The sequence below is a fragment of the Arvicanthis niloticus genome, chromosome 1 (genome assembly GCF_011762505.2).
Source record: "Arvicanthis niloticus isolate mArvNil1 chromosome 1, mArvNil1.pat.X, whole genome shotgun sequence".
Taxonomy (NCBI): Eukaryota; Metazoa; Chordata; class Mammalia; order Rodentia; family Muridae; genus Arvicanthis; species Arvicanthis niloticus.
In genome coordinates, this window is record NC_047658.1 from 115,333,975 (window position 1) to 115,353,503 (window position 19,529).

At 45.7% G+C, this 19,529-nt stretch overlaps 1 protein-coding gene across 2 annotated transcripts; it reads right to left on the reverse strand.

Moving 5' to 3' along the window:
- Nucleotides 1–608: 608 nt before the first annotated feature.
- Nucleotides 609–19,151, reverse strand: Stip1 (stress induced phosphoprotein 1). 2 transcript variants are annotated; one of them, XM_034511573.2, is made up of 14 exons: nt 18,920–19,151; nt 14,466–14,675; nt 13,533–13,674; nt 13,237–13,378; nt 11,936–12,104; nt 8,350–8,476; nt 8,152–8,254; nt 7,865–7,985; nt 5,725–5,821; nt 4,825–4,949; nt 2,104–2,140; nt 1,862–1,965; nt 1,486–1,658; nt 609–1,079 (listed from the first exon to the last, which is right to left on the reverse strand). In XM_034511573.2, exons 1-14 carry the CDS (start codon nt 18,926–18,928, stop codon nt 1,007–1,009), a joined length of 1,632 nt encoding a protein of 543 aa, XP_034367464.1. In that variant the 5' UTR covers nt 18,929–19,151; the 3' UTR covers nt 609–1,006. The 2 variants fall into 2 exon arrangements, with proteins under 2 accessions (XP_034367464.1, XP_034367456.1); XM_034511565.2 differs by having other exon boundaries at nt 13,237–13,381; nt 18,920–19,073.
- Between the last annotated feature and the right edge of the window lie 378 nt (nt 19,152–19,529).

Below are 19,529 nucleotides of genomic sequence, written 5' to 3' on the forward strand. Positions count from 1 at the left end.
GAGGAAGATGGTGTAGAGCTCAGGAGAGAGCAGCAGGAGCTGCTGTTGCTCTTACTCTCTCAGGTCTACTTTCTGACCCACTTTGGGTCTAGGCTAGGTTTAGTGTCCTCTGCATCTAGCAGGCTGACTCTAAGGCTACTGCACGGAGCAGGAGCATCAACCCAAAGCTCATCAGCCTGCAGGCAGGTCATCATTGTTAGGCAACACTTCCACCTAGCGGCCACCCTGACAGAACAGCTCACTCTTCAGCCACCTTTCTTTCAAGGCCATCAAGAAAAGGCAGGAGTTGCCGGGCAGTGGTGGCGCACGCCTTTAATCCCAGCACTTGGGAGGCAGAGGCAGGCGGATTTCTGAGTTCGAGGCCAGCCTGGTCTACAGAGTGAGTTCCAGGACAGCCAGGGCTACACAGAGAAACCCTGTCTCGAAAAACCAAAAAAAAAAAAAAAACCAAAAAAAAAAAAAAAAACCAAAAAAAAAAAAAAAAAAAAACCCCCCCCCCCCCCCCAAAAAAAACAAACCAAAAAACCAGAAAAGAAAAGACAGGAGTGTCGGCTTCCAATTCAGCACTAGTGTGTGTCTTAGGAGAAGAAAGTCACTGGAGACCATAGCAACATATAACCACGCCTGACTGGCTTGTTTTATTGAAGAGGGGCATGGGTAAGAACAAGTAAAGACAGCTGGGACCCTAGGTTGGGAAGAATACCCTCCCCTCCCCGTATGCACCCACTGCCCCAAATAAAAAATAACCAACTATAGGGGAGCAGCCGAGACAGTGACGGGGAGGCTGGGAGTGGGCAGGGAAGGACACTCGGAATTGAGGGCAGCAGTGAAGAGACCATGCGTGTGCTGGGAGGGCCCGAGGTGGCGCTGGATGAGTCTGTCTTCCTTGTAGGCATGTATAAATATAAAGATAAGCCTTTCTTCTCCCCCCTCTGCCCAGTGCTGCTCGCCACCGTCCCAGCTCGCCTTTCTTCATCGGCGAAGGGAAGAGGGGAAAATCAAGTTATCACCGAATTGCGATCAGACCCACATCCATCAGCTTCTGGATCTTCTGTGCTATTACAGGATTCTTTAAGTGTCTAAAAGAAAAGATTCAGTTAACTGAAACTTGTTCTTCGAGAGCTGCTACCTCCCTCCACCCAAGTTCCTTGGCTTGCAGAGTATTCTCAAAGACTGTGCAGGCAAAAGTCCTTTTCACTAGACAGGACAGGGAGAACCTGCCTATCCTACTGTGTGTTTGCATAGCTGAAAGCTTAGTATAAATGCCCTTCCCAACAGAAGCTTAGGCTATCAGACTAATAGGAAAAGAAAGCCCATAGGCTCTCTGCACCACCAGTGTTTTCTGTTAAGATTGCTGATTCAAGGCTAAAGTGATGGCCCAGTGGTTATTGATGGAAAGATGACTTGAAGCACTTACCTAAATCACACATTAGAAGAAAAAATGATAGAGTCCCCTCACTTCCCCAGCATCTGCACTCAACTTACTCGCTCAGAGCCTGGGGGTCCTTTTGCATCTGCTCCAGGATAAGCCTCATGGCTGGGTCACTCATTATCTGCTGCACCTCAGGGTCAGCCATGGCCCGCCGCTTCACATCCTCAGGGCTATCATGTCTGTTGTACTGTGCCATCATACAGCGTTGGTAACCATCTGCTGCTTCCTGCATTCCAGAAAAGACCAAGAGAGTGGTGGTCAACACTGTCTGGCTCACTGTTTGAGTAGGTCCAAGACAACTGATTATTGACAAAGGAAAAAAAAGAAGAGATGAGAAACTGAAGCATTTAGGAAGGACATGAAGGACCACAGAAAACACCCAAAAGAAAAACCAATGGGGGTTACCCTCGCAGACCAACAGCAGCCCACCTTACAGCTCGAGTCCAGGTCTAACGCCTTTTGGTATACATCCATGGCTTTTGTATAGTCCTTCATGGCTTCCAGAGCAGCTGCTTTCCGTGTATAACCCTTGACTACAAACAAGACAGGTAAGACACCAACTTAGTAGTTTCTGACTGAGATCCTCCCCCTCTTCTGCCTACATGCTGCAAAAGCATTTAAAATCTCTGGGGACAAAATCATGGCATAGGAGAAAAATGAAAAGCACTTACTGAAGGTTGGCTCTAGCTGGATGCATTCTTCACAGTCCTAGGAAGAAAGACAAGTAATTAGGTTCTCTTCCCTCCAAGGTGCACAGCAGCCAGCTACTATGCCCTGACTCTGCTGATCTTGTCAAATCCAGGCCCCTGGGTTCCTGGAAAGCAACTTAAAAGAAAGAGCACCAAAGAGAACAGCTCGAGATAACCACCCCTCAAAGCTGGTGCTATAGTCAACATGAATAGGTAGGAGCAGGCATAGACAGAAACAACACTCACTGCCTTAAGAATTGTGTTCAAAACCCTTACACACTTTGGACAAACAGAAAAATTTAAACAAATCATCTCTGAGTTCCAGACTAGGTAGGAATACATGAGACTCTTAACTACATTCATGAATCAGTGCCTAGTCCAGTTATTACCAGAGAGGCTGCCTCTGGCCCAGATGGGCGTGAATGCAGAAACTTGTATCCCAACCTGTGAGAGCCCAAGGTGGAGGACTCCACTTGGTCCCTCCTCTCAGACCTTGAGGAAGACCATGGAATAGGGAGGGGAGGAACTGTGGAAGCCAGAGTGGCCAAAGATACCGGGAGACCACAGCCAGAGGAATTAGTTAAGCAGGGCTCATGAGGGCTCAAAGCGGTGGCAGTCACAGAGCCTACACGGATCTGCACTAGGTCCTTTGCATGTTATGTTTGTTGGTTTGGTGTTTAGGCTAGTCTGGTTCTCTTGCTTGCTCTTGGGACCCTTTTTCCTATTGGGTTGCCTTGCCCAGCCTTGATGTAAGGGTTTGTGCCTGGCTCTTCTATCTTGTGCCATATTTGGATGATATCCTTTGGAGGCCTACTCTTTCCTGTGAGGAGTCAATCGGGGGGGGGGGGGGGGGGAGTGGAGGGAAGAGAAGCTATAGTTGGGCTACATTGCCTTATAAGTTAATCAGGTTTTGATGTCACCCTTTCAGCCTAAACTACAGTGTGTCATGTAGTGACAATTCTGAAATTTTGGTTTCTTTAAAAACCACAGGGGCTGGTGAGATGGCTCAGTGGTTAAGAGCACTGACTGTTCTTCCAGAGGTCATGAGTTCAAATCCCAGCAACCACATGGTGGCTTACAACCATCTGTAATGAGATCTGATGCCCTCTTATGGGGTGTCTGAAGACAGCTACAGTGTATTTACATATAATAATAATTAAATAAAAACTTAAAAAAAAAAAAAAAAAAAAAAAAACCCACAGAAATACTGTAAGACTGTGCTTTCGTTTTAATCCCAGGTGTGGAATGTGGGGCTACTGTCTGCAGCAGCTAACCATGATTTGCCTCATATTCTAACAAAGGCATGGTTTTGTCGGCTGCAGATGGTTTCTGCAATTGTGTGATGTTTGTTCAGGGTGGTTGGACACAGTTTGTTAGCAATCCTGATCAGGTCTTGCTTGAGCACGCTCCCCCCCCCCTCTCTTTTCTACCCTACCTAGTAATAGGGGTGAAGTGGTAGGGATGAGGAGGATAATGAGGGTGAGAAAAGAACCCATCAAGTACCAAGGTGCAGCTACAATGTTACTTTCAGGCCCCACTCCAATGATGGCACCAAAAATAAAACTTCAAGCCAAGCCGGGCGGTGGCGGCGCACGCCTTTAATCCCAGCACTTGGGAGGCAGAGGCAGGCGGATTTCTGAGTTCGAGGCCAGCCTGGTCTACAGAGTGAGTTCCAGGACAGCCAAGGGCTACACAGAGAAACCCTGCCTCAAAAAAAAAAAAAAAAAAAAAAAAAAACAAAACAAAACAAAAAAAAAAAACCAAACAAAAAAAAAAAAAAAAAAAAACCTTCAGGCCAAGCAGTGTAGCACATCTCTAATTTCAGTAGAGAGGCAAGGAATGAGCTCAAATTTGAAGCCAGCCTGAGCTTATACTAGTGAGACTGTGCCAAAAAAACAAAACCAGGAGCTGATGAGCTGGCTGAGTCAAAGTGCAAGCATGAAGACCTGCATCCACTCTCCTCCAGCACTCATGTAAAAAGCCAGGCATGGCAGAATACACTTATAATCCCAGTGCTGGGGCTCACTGGATGGAGCAAACCCTGCCCGCAGTGGTTGTGGAACCATCACCAGGTGGTTGAGTACATGCACTCAGACACAGAATCAGGTGTTGTAACTGCTGGCTATCAACTTGCCACTCAAGAGGCTGAGAGACAAGAATTTTGAGTTTGAAGCCAGTGTGAACTATTCTAAAGAAAATATTATGAAAAATAGAAAAATAGACATGGCTCAGCAGTCAAGGATACTTACTGCTCTTGCAAGGACCTGAGTTCAGTTCCCAGCAGCCACTTGTTAACTTGTAGGCACCCATAACTTATTCTAGGGGAGCCAATGCCCTCTTCTGACCTCTGAGGACATAAGGTTACATACCTGGCACACATATGCACAATGCAGGCAAAACACTCATTAAAAAAAAAAAATACAGAAAGAAAAACATAGAGGAAGAATGGGGAGGAAAAAGTCCCAGGAGATTTAGGGAGCGCACAGGAGCCACACAGGCTTATATAAGCTCAACCCCTGACTTTTAAGGGCTGGCGAGGTCAGGCAGACACAGGCCTCCAACTTCCCACAAAGACGACGACTACTACTACTACTGTCAACCCACTGAGGAGAAGACAAGAAAAAGAGGCTTGGCTCTCTGCAAAGGCTTATAGTAACTCCAGGTCTCACCTCAAGTAACCCCAGAAGAACTCCCAGGCCTCACCTTGAGTGCCAGCTGAAACTCCAGGAGCTTGGTGTAGCAGGCAGCTCGGTTGCTGTACAGTTTGGCATCTCTTGGGTTCCTTTTAATGGCTTCTGTATAGTGCTTCATGGCTTGGGGGTAGTCCCCTAGATAGTTACATAAAAATGACTTCCATTAGCTCAGCTGGTTTGGAACTGCAGCTGCTCAGGCTATAGCCTGTCAGCCTCATGAGTATTAGGACTGCCATGTGCAGTACCATGTCTAGCTAGCTAGGAATGATTTGCTTCTGTTATTTTGTTTATTTATTTGGTTTTTGAGATAGGGTTTCTCTGTGTAGACCAGGCTGGCCTCAAACTTAAGAAATCTTCCTGCTTGGTATGGGATACCACCACCCAGCAGTTTGTTATTTCAAACAGGGTTTCATTCTGTAACTAGGGGTTCTGGACCCCCCACACACACACACACCAGTGATCTGCCTGTCTCAGTCTCCCAATTGTTGGAATTATGTTGGAATGCATTTGTTTGTTTTTGAGACAGGGTCTCACTAAGTAACCACCAACTGGCTTGAACTCTTTTTTGTCAACAAGCCTGGAGAACTCTGCCTGTAGAATTCCTGCCTCAGACAGAGTACTAGGATTAAAAACACAAGCACCTTCCTCCCAAAACTGGTGGGGTGGTTAATAGTACGTGTCTTTAATCCCAAAACTCAGGAGGCAGAGGCAGATGGATCTGAGTTCCAGGACAATCAGGACTACACAGAGAAATCCATATCTTGAAAAAAATCAACACCCTCCCCAGAAGCCACAACATTCAGTAAAAAGAAAACTTTTATGATAGCCAAAAAACGCCCTTCCCTCTCTGCAGAGTGTGCCTTCTTGCAAGCAGGCACAGAAGCCGCACAGTTGAGGCTTCCTGGACTACCTTTCTGGAAGCATTCATTGCCCTTGTTCTTCTCCTCCAAAGCCAAGTCAGGGTTGATATAAGCCAGTCGCTCTTGTTCCTTCAGAATCTTCTCTGCCTAAAAAAACAAAACACAAAACCAAACAAAAATAATAACAAAAATTAGCATAGTAATTTAAACATCTAAACACTGATTAGACTGAAAGGCCAAATTATAATTAAAACCAAAACCTTTTTACATTTATTTACATTGTATATATACTTGTACACCAGTGTCTGTGTGGAGATCAGAGACAACTTGAGGTGGTTCTCTTTAAGTTCCCTAGAACATGAGTCCTATGGATTGAAACAGTACAGTTGCCAGGCTTGGTGGCAAGCACCCTAACCTGCTTTGCCCTTTGGGTGTCCCCTAATTAGGATTTTGCGTTTCAGAGTTCTAGGGCAAGATTTTCCTATCGGTCTTGGGCTGAAGATGTTGCTCAGTAAAGCACACAGGCAACACAGAAATGTATTTAAAACCATCTCTCCTTATCAAGGTACACGGTTAAAACAGAAACACCTGACTCAAAACCAAGCCCTGCTTAGGCTGGAGATGCAACTTAGTTGGTAGAGTTGCCTGTTTAACATACATGAAGCCTCACAAACAATCACCAGTACTGTACAACTGTTGTGGCAGCCTATACCTGTAATCTCATCTGTCACAAGGTAGAGGAATATAGGTAGAATTATAAGGAGTTCAAGGGAGGCCAACTTGGGCTTTGCAATTCTGTCTTGACCCCCATACCTACACTGTGGCATGTACCTAATCTCAAACAAATAAAAGCATAAAATGTAAAAACAAACAAGAGAGCAACCCTATGAAAGCAAAACAGCACAATATTTTTGGAGAGCTAGTGAAGGACTGGTTGGGATCCTTTACTATATGCTACCCAGGCTGGTTCTGAACGATACTCCAGTCTTGGATTCCAGAGTAGCTTAGAACATAGTCATGTGCTATAATGCTGAGTCTGACAAATCATTTTGTGAAAATACTCCCTGTAGTAGCTTGAATAAGAATGGCCTCCATAAGCTGGGCGGTGGTGGCGCACGCCTTTAATCCCAGCACTTGGGAGGCAGAGGCAGGCGGATTTCTGAGTTCGAGGCTAGCCTGGTCTACAGAGTGAGTTCCAGGACAGCCCAGGGCTACACAGAGAAACCCTGTCTCGAAAAACCAAAAAAAAAAAAAAAGAATGGCTTCCATAGTTTCATGTATTCGAATACTTAGTTGTAGGGGTGGGGGGAATATGGGCTATGGAATTGTTAAAGGAAGTACGTAACTGTGTGTGGACTTTGAGGTTTCAAAAGCCCATGCCAGGACCAGTTTCTCTGTCTCTGTCTACAGATCTGGATGTAGCTCTCAGCTACTACTTAACTCCAGTGCCTATGTGCCTGCCACATGTTCCCCATAATGATAAAGAACTAAACCTCAGAAACTGCCAGCAAGCTCCTCAATGGGAATGTTTTCTCTTGCTGGGCAGTACATGTCTTTAATTTCAGTGCTTGGGAGGGATAGACAGGATCTCTTAGAGTTCAAGGCCAGCCTGGTCTACAAGTAGTTCCAGGACAGCAAGAACAGTTATACACAGAAACCCTGTCTCAAGAAAGAAACAAAGAGAGAGAGAGAGAGAGAGAGAGAGAGAGAGAGAGAGAGAGAGAGAGAGAGACAGAGACAGACAGAGAGAGCGCAAACTGCCATGGCCATGGTGTCTCTTCATAGCAACAGAGGATTGAGTGCAAGACATTCCACTACATTATTACAAATGGCATCATACCCCTCTGCTACCAAAATAATGAGACAAGGCGTTGTGGTGCAAGCCTATATATAATCCCAGCATTCAAATAGGTGAATTACTCTTGAGTTCTAGGCCAGCCTGGTCTATACAGTTTCAGGACATCGAGGGCTACATAATAGAGAGACACTGTCTTAACAATCCCTCCAAAAGGAGAAAAAAAAAAAAAGTTGTAACAAGATTAGAACCTTGCTAATAGGTCCAGAGCATTTCCTACAAGACATTACCAAGCAATAGGGCTAGAATCATTAAAATGACATACAAGCAAAATACCAACACATATAAAACAAACAAAAACAGATACATGATAGCCCTATTCTTTTCAGACCCACCTGCTGGCACTTCTTGAGCACATCTGGGGTTCGATGTTCTGCCAGAGACTTGTTGTAGAAATGGATAGCATCCTTGTACTTTTCTTCTTTGAAAAAGGAATTGCCAATTCGGGCATAAGCTCTGATGAAGACAAGAAGGAAAAGGCAGAGTCAGAAACAAGGTCAACCCTCAAAGAAAATACGAATTGATTCTAAACAAAGCTGGCTCAGCTGGCTCAACAGCCTGGAAACCCAGCTCTCAACAAGGGTTTCAGGCCCCGGCATGGTGGGTTCAGTGGCAGGCATACTTGGCAATCTGCCGGTAGTCCTCTCGGTTCTCTCTGCCCACTTCGATGGCCTTCTCACAGAGCTCCCGGCATTTGTTGTAGTCGCCCTTCTCAAAGTGCACAGCTGCCATGAAGAAGGTTGAGAACAGTCAAGATAGTCCTTGTTTCTTTCCTCAAGAGTGCCTAACAGCTCTCTTGGCCCTGGCTTGTAAGCCTCACCTGCTTGATTAGTTATGTAAGTCATATTGGTAGGGTCCAGTTCCTTCGCCTTGTCATAATGCTTCAGGGCCTTGTCAAAATCTTTCTTCTTGTAGGCATCATTTCCCAACTCCTTTTCTTTTAGTGCCTAGATGGGGTTGGAAAAGGTGCATCACTACCATAAGGCAGCAACAGCAGCCAAGTGCATGCTCTGTCACAGGATCACTTAGCATGTGCCCCCAACATTACTAGGAAGTAAGTCCTCCCTCATAAAGGCCTCTTCATACACTAGTCAGAGTCAAGTGAGTCAGGGCTCCAGTATACTTTATCTGACTCCTTTTTCTATCTACTCTCTTGGATCTTTACCAGGCAGCAGAGGGCTTTCTATGAGGGAAAGGAAATACTCTCAACTCAAAGCAACTAAGAAGATGGTATAATTTGGTGGCAGGTTTTTTATGAGAAGCAGCCACAAGCTGGCTGTTGTGGCTATCTTGAGATCTTAGCTATCTATTAAGGAACACAGGCACAGTAAGAGGATCAGAAAGGGTCAAAGAACAGCAGGAGTCTTCAGAATCGCTCTCCACATCGCTCTCCCCACCCACGTGGAAGGCCTTTTTCCAGCTGAGGCACCCTGAACAACCAGCACTCACCCATTTAAGAGTATAAATTTGGCAACAATCTGCTGTTCCTGACTATGAGAGGGAAAACACAATTCTTTAGGCACACGTCTTTTGCTCTGGAAGAGTGTTGCCAAGTGGACACCCACCTGAAACCACATCCAATCAGGAGCCTCGGGACTGATGCAGACACCATACCCTGATCACAGCAAGGACTACTACCCCTCACAATTCTATCTGTTCTACTCAATGTTCATGCTGGCAGCACGTGAAGAGGGTCCATAGACACTGCTGAAGCACCCCAATACTCCAGCACCACTAGGAAATGGCTTGTAAAGAGCATCATTTTCAAACATACACTTACAAACAAAACAGTCTCCCTGTGCAACACAAACTGCTACCCTACAATCCTCCTGTCACCACAGGAATTCTTTTTCTTTGTGTGTGTGTGTTTATTTTTCGAGACAGGGTTTCTCTGTGTAGCCCTGGCTGTCCTGGAACTCACTCTATAGACCAGGCTGGCCTCGAACTCAGAAATCTGCCTGCCTCTGCCTCCCAAGTGCTGGGATTAAAGGTGTGCACCACCACTGCCCAACTAGGAAGTCTTTTTCATGTATCTTATATATCTGTTTCTGGGGGGGCTAGAAAACTAGATCAAAGTGCAATTAAGAGCACTTCTTGCTCTTGCAGAGGATCCAAGTTCAGTTCTCAGCACCCATAGTGGTTCACAACTGCTCATTGTTAACGCCAGTCTCAGAGCATCTGACACCTTCCTGTAACCTCCATGGGTACTGGCATGCATGTGGTGCAGATACATACAGGAAAAACACTCATACACACATAAAACTTTGGAGGGGGTGGGTGGGAGTTTAAGACAGGGTTTCTTGGCCAGGCAGTGGTGGTGCACACCTTTAATCCCAGCACTTGGGAGGCAGAGGCAGGTGGATTTCTGAGTTCGAGGCCAGCCTGGTCTACAGAGTGAGTTCCAGGACAGCCAGGACTACACAGAGAAACCCTGTCTCGAAAAACCAAAAAAAAAAAAAAAAAAAAAGTTGTTGCTACAAAACCAATTTTTTTTTTTTTGGTTGGTGTCTTAGTTTTAGGAGACACTGTTTCTCTGTGTAGCACTGGTTGTCCTGGCTTGCTCTATAGAACAGAATGGCCTCAAATTCAGAGATCTGTCTGCCTCTGCCATCTAAGTGCTGGGATTAAAGGTGTGTGCCACCACTGCTCAGCTATGGGGGCAAACGCAGGTGGATCTGAGTTTGAAGCCTGAACAATCTATAGAGCAAGTTCTAGAACACCCAGGCCTATACAGAGAAACACCATCAAAAAACAAACTTACTTTAAATTTTTATTTTTTAACTTTTAAAACATTTCTTTTAGGTGATTGAGAAGATGGGTCAGCAGTCAGGACTACTGACTACTCCTCTAGAGAACCAGGGTTCAATTCCCAGCACCACGTGGCAGTTCACAGCTGTCTATACTCCAAGATCTGACACCCTCACACAAGACATACATGCAGGCAAAAACACCAATGAAGCCATTTTTAAAAAAAAAATTTAATGTGTTTTGCATGCACATGTCTGCATACCACTATATCCATGTCTGACCATAGAGGATGGAAGAGGGTATCTTGTTCACTGTATCTGGAGTTACTAATGGTTGTACATCACCAAGTAAGTGTTGGGAATCAAAACTGGGTCCCCTGGAAGAACTGTTGGCATCCTTCTATCTCCACCTAACAGTTGCAAAATACTCAGTTCTCTTCTACCATGTAGATCTCAGTGACAGAAATCAGGTTGTTAAGCTTGGCAGCAATGCCTTTTCCTACTAAGACATCTCATTGACTCTGATGTATTTGAACTTTTTTTCCTTTCAGGTACAATTTCACTACTGCCCAGGCAGGTCTCAAAATACCTGTGCCTCAGGTGATCCTCTATTCTCAGCCACTCAAATAATAGCAAGCTTAGCACATACCAAGTATTCAAAAATGGACTAGAGAGCCACTTGATCAGCTGGTAAAGTGCTCACCTAGCAGGCGCAGGGATCTGTATTCAATCCCCCAGAATCCATGTAAAGAATTAACCCATAGGATGACAGCCCGGAGAGCTGGCTTCGCAATTAAACACTTATAGAGGATCCACAGTGGTGTCTTACAACCATCTGTAACTCCAGATTCAAAGATCTGACACCCTCTTCTGGCCTCCTTGGACAATAACCATGAATGTGGTAGTTTAAATAGGTATGACCTCCACAGATTCATGTGTTTAAATACCTGGCCACCATTAGGAGGTGTGGCCTTGAGGTCTTAAATGCCCAAGCTCTTCCCAAGTTTGAAACACTCAGCCTCCTCCTAGCTGCCCTCAAGATCAAGATGTTGAACTGTTGGCTCCTCCTGCATCCTGTCTGCCTATGCAATGCCAAGCCTCCTGCTATCATGATAATGGACTAAAGCTCTGAAACTGTAAGCCAACCCCAATTAAATGCTTGACTTTTATAAGAGCTGCCTAGGTCATGATGTCTCTTCAAAAGAATGGAAATGCAAACTAAGACAAATGTGGTACACAGACATACATGGAGGCAAAACACTCATACACATAAAGTAAAAATAAAGCACACACTTTTAGTCCCAGTATCTGGGAGGCAGAAGCAGATAGATCTGAGTTTAAGACCAGCCTGTTCTGCAGTAAGACCCTATCTCAACACTACCAACCAATCAAAAACATAGAAACTTACTAACTCCAGCAGTTGAGAGGAGACTCATCCTACGTTTAAGGCCAGCCTAAGATGCAGAATGAAACTTTCTTCAAGTGTCAAACCCAGGAAGGACTCCATGCATTTTAGGCAGGCATTCACAAATTGAGGTATGTCCCTAGCTACAAACCTTTTCTCAGCCACCGTCTGCAGATATACCCATGTAACACTCACTTTCTCATCAGTTTGGCAGTATGTAAATGTGTGATAGTTTAGAGGAGAGAAAACAAGACCTGTTTCTTATTCTCTGGAAGATCTTCTTCCATTGGTTCTGGCTTGGCCTCCTTTTTGGGAGGAGGTGGGGGTGGGGGTGTTGCTGCCTCTTCCTCTTCATCCATACTGCCCAGATCAACCCCAAGGAGAACACTGAGAGTAGTCATGACCCGGGGGTCTTGTAGTTTCCTGGATTGATCAAAAGAAAGAATAGGCTGGAGAAATGGCTCTACAGTTAAGAAGGTATACTGTTCTTGCAGAGACTCAAGTTCTGTTCCCAGCACTCATGCTTGGCAACTCCCAACCTCCTGAAACTCTAGCTCAAGGAGACACCTCTGGTCTCCTCATGTACCCGAACTCACACGCACATGCCCATATATAGACAACAAGCACATATAACTTAAAATAATAAAAACTAAAATTTCAAGCCAGGAATAGTAGCAAACACCTTTAATTCCAGCACTTCGGAGGCAGGCAGATCTCTGAGTTCAAGGCCAGCCTGGTTCAAGGAGTTCAAGGATGGCCAGGGTTACACAGAGAAACTGTCTCAGAACAAATAAAAGTTAAAATAAAATAAGTAAGGAAATAAGTATTTTTAAAGAGAAATGAAGGTTTGGAGAGATGCCTCAAAAATTAAGAATACCAGAATTCAGATCCCAGCACCAGTATCACGTGGCTCACAAACACTGTAACTCCAGCTGTAAGACGGGAAAAAAAAAAAAAAAAAAAAAAAAAAAAAAAACAAAAAAACAAATGAGAACTTTTAAAAAGCCAGCTGAGCCAGCTACGATGGCACACCCCTTTATTTTGGCACTTAAGAGGCAGAGGTTGGTGGGGCTCTCGAGTTAGGGGCTGGCCTGGTGTACATAGTGAGTTCCAGAACAGCCAGGGTAATAAACAAAAACTCTTCAAAAAGCATAACAAGAACAACAAAAAGCAAGAAAGTCATCTAAGTAGCTGGAATGAGAGATGTGTACTTCCAAGACTGACTGCTACGACTGCTCCTTACCCGTATACTTATTAACAGATTCCTATGCGTGGATGATTCTTACCTACTAACATGATTAAAGCCGAGTACAGCTCAGAGACAGCATTTGCCTAGCATGGGTAAGGGCCAGGGTTTGATCCTCAGCAGTAAAAAAATAAGCAAAGCTAAAATTCTAGGAGAGACAGGGTTAAAAGTAACATTCCTGAGTGTATTGCTATTACAAGCTGCCTGACCCTTTTTTTTTTTTAAATATAAATGCAAATTACAAAACTTGTCCTACTCAGTGGTCCATATCAGAGAGCTTCTGTTAGAGTTCCTAGTGTCTCTACTTACGTGCCCAGGTCTGAAGGCTTGTTCTGTAGCTGCTCTATTAGTTCCCTGTAGGTGGGATCACTGAGCAGTGTCCTTGTCCTGGGATCATTCTCCAACTTCTGGTACAGATTAGGCAAGTTGAAAGGATTCATGAATTTCCTCTCTGCTAAAATCAAAGAAAGTGCATTAGTATGACAAGTTAACTTCAGTCTCCATGATATCAAACATATCGTACCTACCACCTACCTTCACTTTGGGGAGGATGGCACTGTTTTAAAAATTAATCCCATTACATAAAAGAGAATGTGAGTACCCACCTGCCAACCTGGCCTCCATGTTCTGCAAGCCCTCCTTAAGCTGCAGATTATTGGCTTCATGTTTTAAACCTTCTTCGTAGGTTCGTTTGGCTTCTTCAAACCGGTTTAGGAACTCAAGGGCTGCTGCTTTTCTTGAATAACCCTGAACAGCCCCAAAATTATAGGAAATAGAGGTCATGCAGATGTAAATTCAGATCAACTCAAAGAGCCCATCAGGGTTCTATCTTTATTCATTTAATGCATAAGGGTGTTCTCCCTGCATGTGTATCTGTGCACCACATGTATGCCTGGTGTCTACAAGGGCCAGAAGACGGCACTGGGTTCCTGAGAGCGGAGTTAAAGACAGTTCTCATTCACCATGTGGATGCTGAAAATTAAACCCAGGTCCTCTGGAAGAGCTACCAGTGCTCTTAACAATGGAGTTGTCTCAACGGTCCTCCCTTTTTTCCTAAGACAGGGTCTCATGTAGCTGTGGGTGGCCTCAAATTCCACCTGTCTCTACTTTCCAAGTGTTGGGATTAAAGGCATATGCAACCTCTGGTTGGCCCTCCTGCCACGTACTTTTTAGACCCAAATGATACTCACATCAAGGCCAACCAGCAAATAGGTAAAGGATACAACATCAACACTAAAAGAATCCAGACAAAGGTGCATAAATCTCCATGCAACCCATAGCCACAAACTGTCAAATTTATTTAATAATACTTCATTTCTTATCTGTACAACTAATAAAACCTGTTTTACAATTGATGGTAACAAACTTGGGGAAGTAAGTGTTCTCTTCAAGGGGTGCCTTCAGACAGGGTAGGCAGACAGATCATAAGGAGCAACCTACAGTCAACTAGACAGATCAGGAGGACCTGGTAATTAGGAACCACAGACAAGACCCAAAGGTCTTAGAAAAACTGTGCAGGGCGCAACTCTTCAGCTTACCTTGCCCCAGTCAGGCTTCAGGTCAACAGTCTTGCAGCCGTCCTCGTAGGCCTTCTGGTAGTCTCCTTTCTTGGCGTAGGCTGCAGAGCGATTGCTATAGAGCACATGGTTCTGGGGATCTAGTTTAATTGCCTCAGAGTAGCACTGTAAGGCATCATCAATGTTCCCAGCACTCAGGGCCTTATTGCCCTTCTCCTTTAGCTCATTCACCTGAGGAGGAAAGACAGGCATCAGTACAGTTTCACTCTACAGAACTGAATTCTCTCCCCTGGGGTGTTAGACGTTAGACTTTACTTAGTCTTCTGAAGTATCAACTAGCCACTACTGATCAATAAGAGAAAAATGCTAATCCAGCCATGTTCTCCTACACTTCTGGAAACTAGCAGGGAAAACAAAACAGAGGCACAAAGACTTCTCTGTCCTCCACTGGTAGAGAACTCAGCCCCTCCAGTGCAAACTGACTTACTGTGAAAAGCAAATTCATTTGTCAAAGCTTTCCAAGAAGATCTGAATTGTAGCTGGAGATGGCTTAGTGGTTAAGAGCATTGGCTGCTCTTCCAAGAGACCTGGGTTCAATTCCCAGCACCCTCATAGCTTGCTCACGCCTATCTATAACTCCAATTTTAGGGCCTCTGATACCCTCACACAGATGTATGTATGTATGTATGTATGTATGTATGTATGTGCAGGTAAAACACCAATGAACATAAAATTAAAAAAAAATCTGAGTCGGGCGGTGGTGGCGCACGCCTTTAATAATCCCGGCACTTGGGAGGCAGAGGCAGGCGGATTTCTGAGTTCGAGGCCAGCCTGGTCTACAGAATGAGTTCCAGGACAGCCAGGACTACACAGAGAAACCCTGTCTCGAAAAACCAAAAAAAGAAAAGAAAAAAAACCTGAATGGTATATTGAATGTAGGAAGAGCTGAACATATTCAGATACAGGACTGAGCAGACATGTGGTGGCTCACATCTGTGCTCCTAGGACTCAGAAGGCTCAGGCTGAAGGAACCTGAGTTCCTGGCTATATAGAAACCACTGTCTCAAACTGGGGCCCCAATGAAACGGCTCAGTGTCATAGATTAAAAAAACAACAAACAAAAAAACAACCAACCTAGGCCTGACAATCTAGGTTAGATACCTGGACAGTAAAGGATGAAAAAGAACCAACACCACCAAGTTATCCTCCAATAGCCATATGTGTACACCTGCATAAACATCATGTATACACATACTCTCATGCCCTAGAAGCTTCAGAGTAAGAGGATCCTTTCCTCTATGTTCATGATGGCTCTACTGCCATTTCCCATTATCAGCAAGGGCCAAAAAGGACTTACTGTGCTGACCCTTAAGGGTAGAGCTAATCCCCATCACTGTTTTACTATTGCTCTATCAGGAAGAGGGTAAGAGAATGAAGACAAATATCGTCTAATCCTATTCTCTCCATTTCCAAGAGCTTCATAAAGTGAAGGAGACTTTGCCTAAGCAGAGTGCTAACTTTCCTTTCCCACAGTCACCATAAAGCTGCAACCCCAGCCTTTCCCCCCTTCCCTTTTTAACATTTTGTGACAGGGTCTCAGTTTAATTTTCAAAGGCTAGCCTTGAACATGAGATCTTCCTGTTCTGGTCTCCCGCTAGCTGAGATTAGAGGTCTAAAGGCTTTTCTTTTTATTATCTGTGTGTGTATGTCTATAAAGGGTTGTTCTTAGTCATGTTGACCTACAGAAGGTCAAGAACTTCACGATGCAGAGCAATGGTAGCCCATGCCTTGGGAGACAGAGGCACGCACTGAGTTGCAGGCCAACCTGAGTTCTAGGATACCCAGGGCTACACAGACACCCAATCTCATAAAAACAAAACAAAAACAAACAAACAGAAGCAAAAACCCTGCATATAAGCTTGCTATGGAAAAAAAAAAATACAGCACACCACCACCACCGATTTTCCAAGACAGGGTTTTTTTTTTTTTTGGTGTGTGTGCAGCCCTGGCTGTCCTCGAACTCAGGGATCTGCCTGCTTCTGCCTCCCAAGTGCTCAGATTAAAACTATCACAGGCTCACAGCTCCCCTTTAAAGCCAAGCACAGTGTGAATATGAGTGGAGTAGGATATATACTTTATGTCACTGATGGGCACGTAGCTCACTTGATAGAATCCCAGCACCAATAGTGACATATACCTATTACTTCAGGACTTACGAGGTAGAGGAAGGAGAGAGAGTAGGAAGGCCATCTCTTGGTTTATACAGTAAATGTGAGGCCAGCCTGGGATACATGAGACCTAACTCTAGCCTGTAAGACCAAACCACTGAGTCCAGCAATACTGAAATTATTACAGCACCTACTATGAAACTATGACCTACTCATGATTCAGAAGATTGACATTGAATTTATTTCTTTCAAATGCTTTTAGAATCGCAAGGCACACCAATCAGAAACTTCCATACAACAGAAGTTCCAATGTCTGTGTAAGCTGGGCTTGCCCTGTAATCTCAACACTTAAGAAGAGGCAGGGGACCATGTTCTCAGGGAAGGAGGATGACAGGCAAGCAGAGGTAAAGGAAAAGACACGAAACTGCCAAAATGCCATTCCTTTACAGGAAGGCCAAGGGAGAAAAAGTACACACGGTACACAAATAAAAATACATCCTTGTTTGCAGTCAGGGTCTCTCTATGTAGCTACAGCTGAGCTGTAACTCCACTGTGCAAAGCTGTAGTAGATCCATCTGCCTCTGCTTTCCAAGTGTTGGGATTGAAGATCTGGACCACCACACAGGGCATTAGGAATGTTTTGGGTTTTGTTTTTTTTTTTGTGTGTGTGTGTTTTTGTTTTTTTTTGTTGTTTTTTTTGTTTTTTGTTTTTTTTTTTGAGACAGGGTCTCACTATGCAACTCTCTCTGGCAGTCCAGTTACTCAGAGATCAGCTTGCCTCTGCCTCATGAGTGCTGAGATTAAGTGCATGCACCACCATGCCCAGCAGAAATAAACCTTAAAATGTAAACTATGTGCCATTCACTGTAGGAGTTACCTGAAGGAGTTCTATGTATAGTCAAATGTATAATTTTCAATATTCAAACTTATTTGTGTGCATGCTAGTGCACAGGACAGAAATTGGAAGTCAGGGTCTCTTCCTCTAATGCTCTCCACCTTATTCTGAGACAAGATCTCTCAATGAACCTGGAGCTCACAGACTGGCTGGAGATCCTCCAGTCTCCCCTTCCCCCCAATATTTTAGAGACAATCTGAACTCAGGTCTTCATTCTTACACTTCAAACTCCTTACCAACTGAGCCATCCCTAAGCCCAACACTCAAATATGCCCAGTCTTACTGTAAGTTTGCAGTTCTGGGCTCAGCCATTCCCTTACTGTCGACATGAACACTTGCACACTTGTATAATGGCTGGCAGGATTTTTTTCCCCTGAGGAGGGTGGGGAGGATGGCTGTGGCAGACATAGCTCTGAATTCTCCAGGCCTTGGGTTTGATCCCTAGCACTGCACGCTAAATGAATGATAAAGGAAAATAACCTCTTTTTGTTGTAACAGAGCAAGGTGCTGCTCATTCCAAAAAGCATTTCTCTTGTCTGCACTGCAGCCAATCTCTTCCAGTTACAACGTAATTACTCCAAGGGTACAAAAAGTTGATTAACCTCTCCATTTAGTCTTACTAACAAACAGAGAGGCCCCATGGTCCCTCACGGGGGCAATTTCAGAACAAAAGGTTTCACTTTATCCATCACAGTAAAAGTAGTAAGCTGTGCTCTTTTTTTGTATGTTTGGATGAATCACAACGGTTCAATGACAGCATCCAAGGTAACAAAACCTCTCCAGGCCTCACAGATGCAGGCCACTGTGCCCTGAGCTAAGTCACCAAGGTAAGGACAGCCTCTCTCTGTGCCCCAGATGCTGAGCGGTAGAGGAAGGGACTTCTAGCTCCTCACTATCGGCTCACAACTGTCTAAAACCACTAAACCCTGGGTAATCGGGAACGGAATTTTCAAGGGTCAGATCCTCAGTCACCCTACAGTCACCAAGAAAAAGGGGGGAGGGGCGACATATGTATCTGGAGCCTCAGGGAGACTCGGTGACACTGTCCGCGCCCGCCTTCTCCGCACCGCCGCGCGGGCCCTTTTCCCGGGCGCACACAGATGCCGTGTACCCCGAAGGCTGCCGGGGTGACCGGTCACCGGATCCCTCCAAGTTCGCAGCGGCCGACCGGGGCCTCCCCACGCTGAGGCGGCCCGGCACACAGAAGCCTCGGGGCCCGGCCGCGGCCCGGCCTGTTCCCGCTCCACTCGGCGGGTCGCGGGGGCGACGGGCGCTCGCCATACTCCCCTCACACGCCCGACCGCGGCCCTCACGCCCGCGCCTCAGCCACGCGGCCCGGCCCCCGACCACTCGCTTCTCCCCGCCAACAGGCCTGAGCTGCCCCGGAGCCCCGGCCGCCCCTCCCCCTTCACCTGCTCCATAGCCTGGCCCGGAACCCGGTTGAATCGAATTCGTCCGCTCCGCGTTCCCAACCGCACGCGCCGCCTTCTGGAACCTACTAGAAGCTGCCGGGACCCCCGGGTTACCGCCCCTTCCTCGCCTGCTCACTGGTTGAGCGCGTCCAGGAGGCTCTGTGCGCCTCTGCTATTGGTTTAAAGTTCAGTCAATCATCTTCAGTTCTCGTTCATTGGTTTTCTGCGGATCTTCTCGTCAGCCCTGCCTCCTCTGCACCTCTGGATTGGACGCTTCACGACAAGCCCCGCCCACTTCAGGGTTTGGCTAACTGAGGGGGGAAACGGGTCTTGACGACACGGATTGGTTGGCGAGTCCGTCCATTGTAGCTGACCTGGCCGCGCCCATTGGTCCTGTTCTTTCTGGAAATTTCCACAACTCTCATTGGGCTGAAGGACTCCTTAGACGGAACCGCCTTTCAGAGAAAAAAGTCAATTGGGTGGATGGGTGGGGAGAAATTGGCCATACTTGATGCTGACTGGTTTAGGCCGCTGCCCTGTAAGGGTTTGCTCGGCTGGTGGTTCGTGGGAGTCGAGCATCTGGCCGGGTGTAGCCGAGCGACACTATAGC

What these genes read in the sequence shown, in the direction of transcription:
- Stip1 (XM_034511565.2), bottom strand. An exon ending in TTACATAACTAATCAAGCAG is followed by an intron (nt 8,255 to 8,349) that starts GTGAGGCTTACA and finishes TCTTCATGGCAG; the next exon opens with CTGTGCACTTTGAGAAGGGC. An exon ending in ACCTGGACTCGAGCTGTAAG is followed by an intron (nt 1,659 to 1,861) that starts GTGGGCTGCTGT and finishes TCTGGAATGCAG; the next exon opens with GAAGCAGCAGATGGTTACCA.